This window comes from Epinephelus lanceolatus, chromosome 19 (assembly GCF_041903045.1).
Source record: "Epinephelus lanceolatus isolate andai-2023 chromosome 19, ASM4190304v1, whole genome shotgun sequence".
NCBI lineage: Eukaryota > Metazoa > Chordata > Actinopteri > Perciformes > Serranidae > Epinephelus > Epinephelus lanceolatus.
In genome coordinates this window covers 3,745,070-3,761,827 of record NC_135752.1, presented here as the reverse complement: position 1 = coordinate 3,761,827, position 16,758 = coordinate 3,745,070, and the positions used below count along the sequence as shown (strand labels likewise).

Genomic DNA, 16,758 nt, shown 5'->3' with positions numbered 1-16,758 from the left:
CTCGTCTTTAACGAGATTGACTTTTATTTTTGCTCTGTATTTAATAGAAGGAGCGTCCTCAAGGAGATGTTGCAAGAGTATGTTTTTGTATAGCTATTGTACTAATGTTCGAAAATTAAAATAAATAAATAACAGTTTGGGCGAGATGGTGTCTAGTAGGGGAAAAAATACAATGGGGATATAGGGATATACCCAATGCTTCTTCATAACGTTACACCCTGAACTTCGACCCTCTGACACATATATCCGTCCGCTGCGCAGTGGATTGTGGGTCAGAATAGCCAGAAAGGTGTCGGCTTCTACAGCCTACTGCAAAATCGGACCGGATGGAGATGTTTTTGAGCATACTGCATTTCACATATGAAATCTTATTCTGGCATACTAATTAGTATGGTAGTATGGGTGTTTGAATGCACGGCACCATTTTTTAAAACGGAGACAAAAGTCTGGCAACTTAACCACTATCACTGACATCATTTTTTCTTTGTAAAGGCCCACCTGTAGATTTCGATTCCTGAGCATGATCCTGCATGATAAACATGTAGCCTGCTCTGTTGAATGAGTGTCCTTCTGATATTGAAACAAGGTTTCCTTGGAGTATTTATGTTACACATAAGCTCACCAGCAGCCACTGAGCCACAGACACCACAAGCAGGCCGTGCATGTCAACAGTGTATTTCATGTTTTACGTTAACTATGGATGCAATCACCATCGTGTCAGACGAAAAACAAGAAAAGGCACAGGCCTAACATATCAAAATAGATCGCTCAGATAGTTACATTCATTTTGAAACATTTGTCTGAAATTTCACCTAAGCAGTGATGGTGCTGATGACTGTCAGTTTACGCTGGAATCTGTGGTTGTTCCGGGCCTTGTGCAGGTCACAGCCTAACAATTTTCTCCTACATCCATGTTTATGTGATGTCTGCCATCTTTTGGTGGGAGAGCTGCATGACATGTTTTATTTCAAGAATATGATGTGTTTGGTATGTGGTAAATTATCTGATTAATCATAAAGGGAACAGTGAAATGTTGGTTTATATTTACAAAGTTAGATTTATTTCTTTGCGGGATAAGTCAGACCAGAGGTAGGTACAAAGTACACAGAACAAAAAATTTAATGCAACACTTTTGTTTTGCTCCCATTTTTCACAGGTTTAGGTTAAAGATTGAAGACTTTTTTATGTGCCCAATAGAGAAATTTCTATCAAACGTCGGTCCCAAATTTTTTTAAATCCATGTTAGTGAGCGCTCTCCTTTTCCAAGACAATCCATCCACCTGACAGGTGTGGCATATCAAGATGCTGAATGAACAGCATTACAACATACTGATGTACTTCAAAATTAATAGACAGCATTGGAAACAGCTTATGGTAGTGAAACAAACATTCAGTATGCAGGCAACAGCTCTGATGGACATTCCTGCAATCAGCATGCTGATGGCACACTACCTTAAAACTTGCAACATCTGTAGCATTTTGTTGTGATCAAACTAACATTTTAGAGTGGCTTGTTATTGTGACCATCCCAAGGTAAACCTGTGTAGTGATGATGCCGTTTAATCAGAATCTTGATATGCCATCCCTGTCAAGTGGATGGATTATCTTGGAAAAGGAGAAGTGCTCACCAACATGAATTTCAACTAATTTGTGACCGAATTTTGCCAGAAATATATCTATTGAGTGCTTAAAAAAGCCTGGTATTGTTAACTTAAAACCTGTGAAAAATAGGAGCAAAAACAAAAGTTTAAATTTTTGTTCAATGCAGTTTACTAAAGATGAGCTCTGTATTTTTAACAATCAGTTTCCTCCATCTTTTTTCCGTGTCATATATCTTCCCTTTACTTAAATGTTTGGATCAAACAAGTGTTACATCTTTAAATCAATGGGCTCAAACAGACTTTCTGAGTCATCTGTTAACCCACAATTCTTAACAGTAAGAAATAACAATGGTAACATCAGAGCCAGTAAATTTTATACAACAAATTTATGCATCTGTTTCATATTTGTCTATAAATACATCAACTGTTGCTAGATAATTGCTAGTTTGCTGTATGACATTTTAAAAGCCTAACTGCCTGTGTAACTTGTGGACTGACTAACAAAGCATGGTGACGGTTTTGTCAAACAACTGCAGCTGAAATGCTCAAATGTAATCAAACTCCCTCAAACATCATGTATACATTTATTAATTGTAACAAAGCAACTGGTACACTTAATTTAATGTGAACAGGTTTCCAGTGGAACAGGAGAAACACTGCAGACTCCACAGAGGACTCCACAGAAATAATTTTATCTCCCATCTCAAAATGTTAGGTCAAGCTCAAAATTAGATTTTTAGGTTGTTTCTATAAAAAAATGTACATTTCAAACCTTGTTGTGGGTGCCTGAAAAACAAAATAATGAAAATTTAACAGAAGTCCAGAGTTGGCATCAAAGCCCCGCTGCCCCACCACACCTCCCCCATTAAACTGTGTACAATGAACAACTGTCTTACCAAGATACATGTATATCCCAAAAACATTTACAACAGTTGAAAGGAACAAGCTGGTGCTTTCAATCAGTTCCATTAGTACAATAAGTCACAAAGGAAAATGCAACTTCTAATAAGCCTTAGGATCCCCCACCACTGGATATATTATAATATACATTTATATATATAAAAGTGGCTAAGGATGCTCTGATTAAGTTATCACTGCACCATGGCTTATTTTTTATTGAACTCACAACTTCAACAGAAACTGTCATATTGTCATATTTTACATAGAAATTGCTATGGTACGTATTTCAAATCTACGTAGATGACGTGCAGAATGCTACAAATTTTTTTATTCTTTTGCATGTCTTTGGGAGATGTAGAGAAACAATGACAGGTGAGACTTTAGGAGAGCCACTGACACCCCCACCCCACCAAATGGAGACCCGCTGTGTATGGAGCTGGTCTTTAGACATGGCATTATGAGTAATGGACAGGCCGTGGCTGCAGAGGAAGAGGACGGACAGGCTGACGACACACAGGAAAGAAAAAAAAGTTTTTTTGTTTTTTTTTTTTACAAACCCCCCCCCCCCCCCCCAAACAAACAAAATATCTTGCTCCCGTGAGTTGTAGGATGATCACAGAGGGAGGACTGGGAAAAGGTGTTGGCTGAAATGTTTAATCATCCTCACCGTCATCCTGAAAGAAAGAAAAAGTATTACACTAGTTGCTCCATCATCTGACATTTCAGAGGTCTTTTGGGTTGCTATTATTAAGTATCTTCAGGACTTCTACAGCACAATAAGAGCAAGTGTCCTCACCCAATTCATCATTCAGTACATTTACATGCACAGTTAAGTTGAGCTACGGTTATAGCTCAACTAGGCCATTTAATTGGACTTCTGTCCTTGTCCCAGTATACAAGCATGGGAGGGGAATCGATTTATTGACCAAAGTATGTCTGCTGCCACAACAACAGGTGGCGATCATGTAAAGAAGGACAAAGTATGTAGAGAAATAGTGGCAGAGTTGCAGCTGCCAGGTGAGTAATCTAGCAGCTAGGAAACACACACAGACACACTGCAGTATATAGTGCCTAAAAACTTCAGGTTATTTAATGATGTGACCCTCTATGTTGTGCTTCACAGTTGGAGAAGTAATAACCCGTGCAGTATCTTTGTGCAATGGGAAGCTATTGCATCGCATGTCGTAGCCTGGGATTCAGTAGGTGCTGTCATCGTACAGGCTACATACATCAAAGATGATGTCATACTCAAGTTTATTTGACCTATGTTGCACAGTGAAGTTTGCACTAAATGTATAAGATTGCTTTCATCTTACTGTCTGTTGGAGGCAGTCCAGTTTTATTCAGACTAACTCAATAAATCAATCCTCTGTAATGTCATGTAAACATACTGAGTGATTCCAATTACTGGTTCAACAAAGTAGTGTTTGATTATGATCTACAGTATCCTTACCTCTCCATCTTCTCCATCACCATCCTCATCATCATCTTCACCTTCTTCTTCCTCTCCCTCATCAATATCTTCCAGGCCCTCTTCTTCATCATCGTCATCATCGCCGTCACCTTCCTCATCCTCCATGTCAGGGACCTTTGGGACATTCAGAAGTCTACTTAGCCCTGGCTTACATGCTTTAATACTTCAGTGTTAGGGGAATGCTTCACCCACCGAATGACCATTTGTACATCAATTACTCACTGTGTGTTATATTAAACTTGTGAAGAAAACATTGTTTTTCTCTCATGAACAAATAATCAAAAAATGAGGAAAATTCTTGATGAACTTAAGTCATAGGGGTCCACCTTTACTCAGGCAGAACTATGTCAAAACATCTGTTAACAAACTCTCACATAACTTGTGCAGTATAATCCAAGTCTCATTTATCCAGTCATATACTTAGTACTTCCCAAACAGACAGCCCTTTCCAATTGGGAACTGAGTTAAAGCATAAACTGTACACACTGTATCATGCTTTCTTTAATGCCAGAGTCCATTGACAAAAACAGTAATTTCATCTTGCTAAACAAGAAACCTGCTGGTCTACCATTGCCTCAATCAGTTTGTTGTTATTGTGGGTTAGCTTGGATTCATCAATGTCACTAAATAACACAAATAAACTACCAAGCAAAGCAGCGGTAGACCAGCAGCTCCCATGTTCAGCAAAGTCAAATAACTTTTTTTGTCAATGGAGTATCTGTCTGAGAAGTACTGAGCAAAATACTGAATAAATGAGACTGGGATTATACTGCACAAGTTCTGTGAGTTTGTAAATAGATGTTTCGAAATAGTTTTGCTGTTGTTAAACAAAGTCCCCCATGACCTCAATTTATCAAGTATTTTCTCAGTTTTTGGATTCTTTGTTAACCATGGAGGCATACAAGAAAAACAAAGTTTTCCTCACAAGTTCACCATAACGCAGGGTGAGTAACTGATATATAATTGGTCATCTGGGGGTGATGTATTCCTAACCATGACTGATGATTGAGCTGAGACAATTCTTGATCCCTACTGCAATGAACTAAAACCCTGCTGTTTGCAAGCCTGACCCTCACTTACAATAATTTTGCCATTTTTCAGACTAGTATAGCACTACGTTCAACATTTCATGAGAGAGACGTACTGAGACAAGATTTCTGAAGGTAAAACTGATTTAAAAAATGGCATTTTAACTTTGTTGCGATACGCTGAGTATTGCAATAAAATATACTGCAATTTATTAACTTTCAACTGTAAATGTTCCCAAAGGAAAACTTCATCAAAACATCTGTTATATTTAATAGGATAAAGGTTTCAGTCTGTTCATCTCACTTCAGCCATTTTATTTGCAGCAAAATATAGGTAGTGCACTGAAAAATGCAATTGATGCTATGCAGTATGCTACCTCGAGATTTATTTGTATTTATAATATTAGTAAGATTAACAATTTATTATAGAATAATAATTATAAAACAATTCTTATATAATAAATTATACAATACAAAATAAATACTTGGAACAGTGTGATGATACTATATTGCCACATAAAATTATCGAAATACTAGAATGAATCGATTTTCCCTCACCCCTAGTATCTGCAATACGCCAATATATCAGTCCACCTCTAGATCAGCATGCTGATGAGGTTCAAATAACAGGATTTTGCAGGCCCAACACCAGTGTTTTAAGATACTGTACTTGATGTACCATAGATATACCAAAAAAAAAGAAAAACATGACAAAATTCATCCTCTGACATAGACTGTGACGTGAGTTGAAATTAAGATTATTTTGTCAAGTATTTTAAGAGTTATTGAAAGGGTGGATTTAAATAAGTTTTATATTAAAACAACAGTGTAAATATTTTACATTTTTCTCAAATGAAATCGCTTACAGTGAGCCATACCCATTACCTGGAGGGCCAGTATCAGCCCATCATGGCCTTTCCCTGACACTCAACTTACGATGGATTACTTTTTAAAACACTTTTTTTCTTCTTTTTATCTCACAACAAAATTTAAAATAACTGCTACTGTGAGAACTTTTTTGAGCTGGAGAAGTCTGTCTCAGATTAGAAACACCAGTGCAATGTTTTTGTGTCTCATGGGCATTCAGACTTATTTGTATTGTGTCTTCATGTCACCAGTACCTCAAGCAACAAGCCCCTGCCAACAAAGCACCTTGCACTGTTTTACCACAGGGCTGTTTCCTGTCTGAATGCTCTTAAAGACCAGAACAAACCAAAATGAGGAGCGATAAGCCTACCAAGTAGTACTGCAGCGGATTAGGCCAGATGTCATCCTTGATCACCTCTCCCAGCTCGTCTGCTCCTGCATCTGAGTGGTCGGTAAACCAGGTGAAGAAGCTCTCTGGCTCCTCATGCTGCCTTTTCTTACCAGCTTTGTTTGGCGTCTGGCCTGTGCGCTTGGTCAGGTCCTAAAATTATAACTGTTGTTAACTGTTGCACTAATAGATGTGTAGTTGTGTAGTAATAGATGAAAGATAATTAAATAATTTTCATAACGTTACATACAAACCATGGAAAAATGCAAACCAACCTTCCCAGCCTTCCATTTGATTTCAGTCGATTTGGAAACAGGATCTCCACTCTCATTTACATTAAACTCTTTGGAGAGGGCTTTGTTCTCAAAGTACGGGTTCTCATCAAAATACTACAGAAGAGAAAACACATCTGTATCAGTATACACCAGGTATGCCATTTAAATTATTCAAATATAAACTCAACTTGAAAACTCACAAAATCTATTCTATATCCAGATTTGATATCCTCGAACTCAGTGACCTCCACCCTTGACAAGTAATGAAGTGCTTCCTCGTCCTCCTCCCCCAGAAGAGCTGAAACTACAGGTCACACACACAAGCCAAGCACAGACACTGTTAGCTGCTGATCAGTTTACTGTGTGCTAATGAGAAATACATCAAATAGAGACAATGGCTGCCTATTCCACTGATGATCATTCTGTTGCAAGCACTGACAGCTCTTAAGGCTAGAGTCAGCATACGCATACACACACATACGCACAGATATAAAAACAGGATAGTTTACCTTGTGGATGGTTGACAAATGTTGTGACCCAGAAGTTGGGGATTTTGGCTATGAGTTCTGATCGCTTCTGAAAGAAAGGCTGGCGTAATTTGTTGTACTTCTGCTCTACTTTTAATATTTCTTCACTTGCCTGTTCGTTCAGTCTGTAGAGGAAGACAACAAAAACATGTCATGTCATGTCCATGCACCAATCTTTAATTACTTATAAACAAGAGTCAAACTCACCTGTCAATTTCATTCTGTACTTCATCGATGTGTTCAATTGCTTCCTGTTGCTCTTTTTCTGAAAGGAAAAGGAACATTTTTTTTTTAAGATTTTAGAATAAAACAAGTTCATATCATCATGCAATGTCAGTGAGAAGTCAATAAATTGTAACATATATCCAACTAAATATTCACATATTCCTGTGACATGTTGCACTGTGCTAGATATGAGTAGCTTCATTGGATTGCAGTGCCATAGCTAAAGGCCAGGGCCAAGTAGATCTATTGAAGCCTTTCTGCTTCTCAAAGATTTAATTTGGACAGCCACAGTGAAAAGTCATATTGACAGAATACACACAATGTCAGGATCAGAAACAACTTGAAAACTCAATGGAAGCCACTGGAAAATTGTCACTGTGTGAGGGTTCACCTGTGGCAAGGCACTTTTGTATCCCTGATGTCCTTATGTAATTGACAGAGGAATTATAACCTCAAGATCATCTGCGCTTTCAGTGAAATATAAACCAGTTACAAGTCCATTTTTACACTGGAACATATCCAACTCAGATGCTCAATGTGCTATGAGTTTATGTAAACAAATTTATAATTAAGGACATTTCCTTAGTTGAGGATAATTAAAGAAATGTAAAAACAAGTTAAACAAATCAATAACAGATTTTTTTAAAACGGTTAATTATCCATATCTAATCTGCCTAAAAAATCCAAATTCTTCTGGTAAATGCAACTCCATGAAATGACACAAACATCACTATTTGGGAGGATATTGGGAGGAATGAAAAGCCATTTAGTTTAATAATAAGGGATGAGATACTTCCCAACATGCACCTGACATTTACTGTAGCCACAGACCTTTATTTTATCCTTTTAATCGAGGCTGTTATAACAACTTCACTCCAACAAAAAGCCAATTTTGGTGTAAATTTAGCCATAAATCCGTCTGGAACCCATAACAACTTTTCTTTGTGTGAAGAAACCCCCCCCACCTCTTTTCGTGCTTAAACAATTCCCAAAGTCATTCATTAAAATGTTTTAAAATAATTAAAGTCAAAATATTCTCTGTGAACCTAAACTACTAAGGATGCACCATATTGGATTGTTTTTTTGCCTATATGCAATATGACGATGTACAACTCATTTGGCTGATAATCAATGGTGATTTCAGTAAAACAAAAAGCCTCATGAAGCCACACGAGCTCATTTCCTAGCCAGTTCTCCATTGCATGCACAGTGTGTTTAATAACGCGGGACGCCAGCCGTGGTGTGTTTGGTTCGCGCGAGTGTGTGTGTGTGTGTGTGTGTGTGTGTGTGTGTGTGTTGGATCCATGGCAGACAGACCCTCTGCCTCTAGAGCTTCCTGTTGCTGCTAAAGGCGGCCTGGTTTGAATGAGGGGCTTAACGGCGTCTCGCTGCAAAATGCCATCTGCTTCACACGGATATTGACACACCGCGAGGTCCTCCAAAGCCTCTTCGCGCGTATTAAATATGTATCAACATCCACAGTACCGCCTCAAAGCGACATTATAGCTATCTCAAAGAAAAAGATGCGCTTGTTTACATTTTGCTCAGCTACCAACTAACACAAAAGCCAAGTTCGTAAACACGGTTATGTTAAACTCAACAGCTAACGTTAACGATATCTGTGTTCGGCCTTTGTTGACCGATGTAAACGGGTTACAGTGAATGTTGCACTTGCTAATAATGTGAGCAAACAGTCGCCTGAGAAGCTCTAGGCACAAACATGCACGAGGAAACGCACGGCTGCACGCGATTTCATCAGTAACGTAGCCTCCCTACAACTAACCTTCACATATTGCCTGCATAAACAATAACTGTACATCGCGCTAAATGCAGCTTATGCAATGCAAATACCGGCCTCCTTCATGTGAACTAGTAGCTAATGTAAGCTAATGGCTAGCTAACCTCTCACGCTGGCTAAATACTTAGCCTGTGCTAGCATGCTACATTACTGCATAGTCCTGCACAACAGCATTTAGCCCCGATGTGTACCGTTATATGCAGGAAAAGGTAAATAAGACTGCTCGTCCATGAAAATAAATTACTCAATACAAGATAACAAACAACACTGAAAATAACAAAATGACGAAAAACAAATGAAAATGGCGTTGTGCATGATAACCGCCATTCCTTAACGTTACCAGAGGTCTCGTCCGCTCCGTCGTGATTTGAATTCTCCTTTCTGTTGACTTTCGCCGATGTGGCCGACATGGTTATCGTTTGCCGTGACACTTTTGACCAAATGTATAATGTTATTCCGGCTGGTTTATAACTCTTCTCTGGAGGATAAAAGTTACTTCCACCTTACATAGAGTGCGTGTCTTGAAGCCCACGATAAGGAGGAGGAGTGAGCGCAGCCTCGCACGCTTGTTTCTCTCTGTGCGCTCGGTCGGTGAACAAATTCATGGTACTCTACTGCCCCCAGCTGACCGGAGTGTGACACTGACACTTGAAGGCCAGGACACTCAACTCAACTGTGTCCAAAGGGACAATAGCTTTTTTTGTTCTTAACTTTAGATATTATGGTTCTATATTGTTTAAATTCATTAATAAAGTGCAGGAAAGTTGGTTTGGTATCTTTTTCTTATGGATATGCCTGTGGAATTTTCCAAAATAATAAAGGGTTGTATGATATACAACATCCACTCATCCATCCATTTTCATCTGCCAATCCAGGGAGGGGTCGCAGCAGGCCAAGCAAAGCACCCCAGACGTCCCTCTCCCCAGCAACACTTTTCAGCTTCTGCTGAGGGACCTAAAAGTGTTCCTAGGCCAGATGAGATATATAAACCCTCCAGCATGTTTTGGGTCTACCCCAGGGACTCCTACCTGTGGGAATCATAAGTGATATATCGTAGGTAACTGGACTTGCTTGCTTTTCTTGAAGAAGTTTCGCCTCACCCAAGAAGTTTATAATCCATATTCAGCAAGAATCTTTCTCACACAATCTTCTATGTAATATCTTGAAAGATATTTCCTTAAGCTTGTTGTTTATACAGTATTGATCACATTTTTTCCATTTTCTCTTACTGTATATTATTAAATAAGAAAGACCAAAATAATCTAGAAGAATGGACAATAACATAACCTGTTGTGTTTCTAATATTTTGTTATTATTTTTTTTTCAATATATTAGTTCCACCAATATAAATTCTTCAAAATTATGTCCAAGGGGACATGCTAATTAACTTTGGCTATCTATCCATATGGACAGTATGTTCCGAAAAAATTTTTTTTGTACTTTTGATAACTATTTGCAAAGTTGCCATTCTCAAACAACTTTCATCCACTCATTCTTTGTCTACAACTGCATTTTATTTTCCTGTTCAGTGCTGTTGGGGTAGCAGCTATCCAACTGCTTTTAAAGGTTCAGTGTGTAAAAACACATGTTTGAACACCACAGGCTATTTAAGAAGAATAGTCAGGTTAGAGAATAGTCAGCAGACGAGGTGAGGGCAGAGCTCAGGAGACCTGACCTCCTGGATAACAGACTACCTGACAGAGCTGCCTCAGTATGTCAGGCTTGGAAGCTGTGTCTCTGGGATGGTCAGGAGCAGCACTGGTGCTCCACAGGGAACTGTTTTAGTACTGTTCCTGTTCACACTCTACAAAGCGGACTTTAAGTACAACTAAGAGTCCTGCCACACACAAAAATACTCTGATGATACAGCTATTGTGGCTTGTATCAGCCGATCAGGATCAGGAGCGGGAGCACAGGGACCTTGTGGATGCCTTCAGGGACTGGTGCAGTAAGTGCTGTCTCCACCTGAAACAGCCAAAACCAAGGAGATGGTGGTGGATTTCAGAAGAAAGAGGTCACCCCATCAACCAGTCTCCATACAGGGGGAGGCCATTTAGGTGGTGCACACCTACAAACATCTGGGGGTCCTCCTGGATGATAAGTTGGACTGGTCCTCTAACACTGACACCCTCGACAGGAGGGGGCAGAGCTGCCTGTTCTTCCTGCGGACACTGAGGTCCTTTGATGTATGTGTGGAGATGTTGACCATGTTCTATCACACAGTGGTGGCTAGTGCACTCTTATATACTGCAGTGTGTTGGGGAGGCAGCTTGATGGACAAAAACACCAAGCGTTTGGGCAAGCTGGTTAAAAAAGCTGGCTCAGTGCTCGACAGGAGATTGGACCCACTAAGAACTGTGGTGGAGAGGGGAACATTAAACAAATGTAAAGCTATAATGGACAATAGCAGACACCCTCTCCACAGCCTCCTGCAGTGACAGAGGAGCAGCTGCAGCAGTCAGCTCATCTCACTGCATTGCAGAAGAGAATGTTTCATCAGATCCTTTGTCCCCATGGCAATGAGACTGTTTAACACCTCCTGAATCCAGTCACACACACACTCACACACATCACATTAGCCACAACTGGACTGGACTGTGGAATGGACAATTTTAATTTAATTTTAATTTGATGTTTAATTTCTATTTATGCACTTAATTTAACTTATTTTATTTTATGTCTGTTTTAATACCACTGTGTTGTTGTTTATAAGGGGAAGTGTGGTTGCTGTTTTTTATTAGCTGATGGACAGTTGAATTTCCCTTCAGGGATGAATAAATTCTATTCTATTCTATTCTATTCTATTCTATTTAGGGAGCTTTAGTGGTATCTAGTGGTGAAGATTGCAGATTGTAACCAGCTAAAACCTTTGTTGGTTTTTACCTGCTGAATTATTAGCAGGGGTCTCTTCCTCTCCAAAATGGATAGTTTCAGTGATTTAGACTGCCAGAAACACTGACTAAAGCATTTTCAAGTTGCAAATCAGTGTTTCTCTTACACTGTTTGGCATGTCAGATATGGGCCGCTAGCATAGCTCCTGGTAATGTGCGTTCACCTTTTTTCTCCAATGACTTAAGATCCAGATGTTCAGAAGTTTTTTACTTGGAGCTGGATTATCCACATAAGTCTCCTCCTCTCCAAAACAAACAGACAAGGTGATTTAAACCTGTAAAAACACTGAATAAAGCAGTTTCATGTTTTAAAAAATAAGTATTTTTCTGGCATTCTCATCACAAGGGGGCTGCGAACCGCAAAAATGCATATGGCCCTATTCAGAGCCAGTGTTAGTTTTTTCTGTTCTGGGCTGCTGTAGAAACATGGCAGTGCAACATGGTGATCTCTGAAAATAAGGACCCGCTTCCAATATAAACAACTTGAGAGGTAATGAAAACACAACAATTCTTAAATTCAGGTGACAATAAACTCAAGAAAACATACACATTATATTATATCCCATTTAAGCCCCCTAAATCCTACACACTATAATAATGATGTAGTGGCTGAATCAAGTTAAGCATTTCCAAAACTAGACCCAAATGGGTTGACTGTGCTCATTTCATTTGATCATAGGCTAAGCTTCATATTGATAGGTGATATAATAGTCTAACATTGTATCTCTGTATTCTTTTTTTTATAATAAGCAGGGCAAGACAAACTACAATGTCTATATTAATTTGCATGGGAAATCTAAATCTCAAGCTCCATTAGTGCAAATTACAACCACTGGCCAAACAATACCAGATTAAATACACAGTGTACAGAAAACCACTGCTGGCCTCAATCCAAACCCTCCATTTGAACACACTTACTCTCTGTTACCGCTGGTTGGTACTCTCTGTGACAGGACTTATTTACCTTTATGGTAAAACATACCGCTCTCTCTAATACCGAGTTGATATGTTTCCCATTCCTTCATACTACATCCAGCTGCTTTTCTATCTTGGGTTTAGCGAATCCAAGCAAAACAATAATTCCCAAAATGTCATATGTCTTGTGAGAAAGCCCTACAGGTCAAGGTCCAACAGCACCATCTACTGGCGCAAAGAGAGCTGGCAGTGAACACGTCAGGACATGTCCAGTCACAATGACGAGCAGCAGACCAGTCAGTGAGCAGACCGTGTGAAGCTGCATGGACTTTCTGTGTGTTTCCCTAATGATGTGTGCGTTCTTGAGGAAATGTAAGTGCTTTCTGCCTTTAGTTGTGGATAATCTGGTCACTATTCCAGTTTGTGTTGTTTGCATGGTAATATGTTGCGTGAGTTTGAGTTAGCTAAGTAGCCTGTGTCTCAGTACTAGCTAGCTGCCTCTTGCTAGCACTGCAGTTACATTTGGATGCTTGTGAGGATTTAATGATATTTCGTTTGTAATGCCAACATTGGAACTCAGTTTATTTGTGTGATTGTGACCATGCTCATTGTTAATACAAGTTTAAAGGTCGAATTATTTACTGTGGTCAACATTCAATATGTAAGGCTCCCATGCTGTTTAGCATGCTTTGCTTCTGCTTATGTTATGTTGGATATTGTACTGCTTATTCCACCACTAATATTGCATCTCTGCTGTTGTATTATGCTGAAGTAGCGGTTTGCATGTAAGTTAGGGATATTACTGGTGAACCTTAAAATCTTATGCTCATATAGCAGCTTATTTAGAAATGTTTATTTGTTATAACTGCTGAATAATATGCAGAGTATTTGTTGTAGTACAGTTTATTGCCTTTCTTTATTTTCAGACCACACACACACACATACGTTGTACACCAATGTTAAAGTCCAACAACCTCATTAAAAGAAGATAAATCAGATCTCTCTCTCCAAGTGCATTGATTCTCTAACCGGAATCATAGTCCATAATCTGCCGCCTCAACCAGCAACCCTTTTACTGAGGCTCGCCCTCAAACAGTCTTCTTTTAATTCCTTTGCAATGGATTATAGAATAAAACAGAAACTATCTCATCATATTGACTCCATTCTCTTTTGTACAGCACTTACGGTTTGTTGATTTTTGAAGGTTTTTCATTTGAAGAGGAACTGATGCTTGAAAAGTTGAGACTAACAAACTTTTGATTAAAACTTATATATATACTCTTTCATAAGGAAAAATGTAATTCTCAGTTTCAGTTTGATTTATTTAAAAAGGGACAGTACAAAATCATAAATACACATTGTATAAAAAAGTCAGAATTAGCCAAGAGGCTATTTTTCCTCTGTAGTCCCTTAGCCAAGATGTTACATAAGGCTACCTAAAATACAACTAAGCACAAACCCCCAACAGAATACGACAATCTCTCTTCTGCTGATATAGGCTACAAGTGGTGGTGGAGCTGAGTCATGGGAAATAAACACACATTTTCACATTTTAAGTCATCCCAACTCAAAATCAGATATTTTCTTTTAGAACTGGGCAGTGATGGAAGTGCTTTGTTTTTGTTTTTTGTCTCGTGTTTTGAGTGCTTATTTGTATAATGAGTGGTTTCAAAGTACTATGATTCGCCTTTGACTAGCTTGCTATACAGTAATTCAGATGAGTGAAAGTCATAAAGTGTAGACACATCTTGGCAGCATCTGTAGATGTGATTTCTAATGAATCAAAGATTGAATCTTACCTTTTTACAGGTTTTCACTTGTGTATTATCATTATCAATGATAGACTATGTAGCATCATGGGTGGATTACTAAAGAGCTTCACGTCTTCTGCGATGCGTCGGAGAGAGCGTATGGTTCAGTGGCCTACCTACGCACAGTCGATGATCGAGGTCATGTCTACGCCTCCTTCGTGCTAGCCAGATCGAGAGTGGCACCAAAGAAATGCCTGAGCATGCCACGTCTGGAACTTAGTGCAGCGCTCACTGGCGCCCAGCTCGCCAAGCTTATCCAGACAGAGCTGACCGTACCCATCCAGCAGACATTCCTCTGGTCAGACTCCACTACAGTGCTCCAATGGCTTACACGTGTAGCGGAGATTCAAACTCTTACCGAGGTAGCAAGCTCGGTGGTGGTGGAGCTGAGTCATGGGAAATAAACACACATTTTCATATTTTAAGTCATCCCAACTCAAAATCAGATATTTTCTTTTAGAACTGGGCAGTGATGGAAGTGCTTTGTTTTTGTTTTTTGTCTCGTGTTTTGAGTGCTTATTTGTATAATGAGTGGTTTCAAAGTACTATGATTCGCCTTTGACTAGCTTGTTATACAGTAATTCAGATGAGTGAAAGTCATAAAGTGTAGACACATCTTGGCAGCATCTGTAGATGTGATTTCTAATGAATCAAAGATTGAATCTTACCTTTTTACAGGTTTTCACTTGTGTATTATCATTATCAATGATAGACTATGTAGCATCATGGGTGGATTACTAAATGGGCCTACTGGGCACAGGCCCATGGGCTAAAGTTTTAGGGACCCCCCTTGGCCTTCACTTGCAAAATATAGTACAAACAAGTATTGACCACAAAGAGACGCACAAAGACATGTAAAGAGACACAACTGAAAAAAACCCCCACACACAGCAGTGAAATGATAGTCTAGTCCCAGGACTGCTACTGAGAGCTTGTTACTACAGTAGATATGCTTATGATGGTATGCAAATTTATGTGGTTGACAGTGCAGGTATTGCAATGTAAGGTGATTAAATTAAAGTGTAAAAGCAGTGCAGGAGTAATGAATACTTGCTATGGATAATACAGTCAGGTCCATAATTATTTGGACAATGATACAGTTGTCGTCATTTTGGCTCTGTACACCACCACAATGGGTTTTAAATGAAACAATGAATACCTGCTTAAAGTGCAGACTCTCAGCTTTCATTTAAGGCTTTTTTCAAAAATGTAGTATGAACCGTGTAGGAATGACAACCATTTCTTCACACAGTCCCCCGACTTTAAGGGCTCATAAGTATTTGGACAAACTAACATAATCATCAATTAAACAGTCAGTTTTAATACTTGGTTGCAAATCCTTTACAGTCAATGACTGCCTGAAGTGTTGGACACATAGGCATCATCAGATGCTGGGTTTCTTCCCTGGTGATGCTCTGCCAGCCCTTTACTGCAGCCGTCTGCACTTCCTGCTTGTGTTTTGGGTGTTTTGCCCTCAGTTTTGGCTTCAGCAAGAGAAACGCACGCTCAATTGGATTCAGGTCAGATGATATGACTTGGCCATTGCAGAACATTCCACTTCTTTGCCTTAAAAATGTCTTTGGTTGCTTTTGCAGTATGCTTCAGGTCATTGTCCAACTGCACTGTGAAGCATCATCCAATGAGTTTTGAAGCATTTGGTTGAATCTGAGCAGATAATGTAGCCCCAAACACTTCAGCTTTCATCCTGCTGCTCTTGTCAGCAGTCACATCATCAATAAATACAAGAGAACCAGTTCCACTGGCAGCCATACATGGCCATGACATAACAGTACCTCCACCATGCTTCACTGATGAGGTGGTGTGCTTTGGATCATGAGCAGTTCCTTCCTTTCTTCCTTCTCTTGTCTTCCCATCATTCTGGTAGGTGATCTTTGTTTTATCTGTCCATAGTATGCTGTTCCACAACTGTACAGGCTTTTTAGATGGTTTTTGACAAACTCTAATCTGGCCTTCCATTTTTAAGGCTAACCAATGGTTTGCATCTTGTGATAAACCCTCTGTATTTATTCTAGTGAAGTCTTGTCTTGCTGACAAGAG

General features: G+C 39.3%; 1 protein-coding gene and 1 long non-coding RNA gene across 2 annotated transcripts; one reads left to right on the top strand and one right to left on the bottom strand.

Annotated features, from left to right (window-relative positions):
- Nucleotides 1-2,171: 2,171 nt before the first annotated feature.
- Nucleotides 2,172-9,638, bottom strand: LOC117270161 (protein SET). The gene is made up of 8 exons (XM_033647656.2): nt 9,424-9,638; nt 7,268-7,325; nt 7,043-7,185; nt 6,734-6,837; nt 6,534-6,647; nt 6,241-6,411; nt 3,955-4,089; nt 2,172-3,175 (listed from the first exon to the last, which is right to left on the bottom strand). The coding sequence occupies exons 1-8, from the start codon at nt 9,491-9,493 to the stop codon at nt 3,155-3,157; spliced, it is 816 nt and encodes a 271-aa protein (XP_033503547.1). The 5' UTR covers nt 9,494-9,638; the 3' UTR covers nt 2,172-3,154.
- Nucleotides 9,639-13,162: 3,524 nt separating this feature from the next.
- Nucleotides 13,163-14,041, top strand: LOC144458809 (uncharacterized). The gene is made up of 2 exons (XR_013488188.1): nt 13,163-13,261; nt 13,816-14,041. It is a non-coding gene; the product is annotated as an uncharacterized LOC144458809 (long non-coding RNA).
- The last annotated feature ends 2,717 nt before the right edge of the window (nt 14,042-16,758 follow it).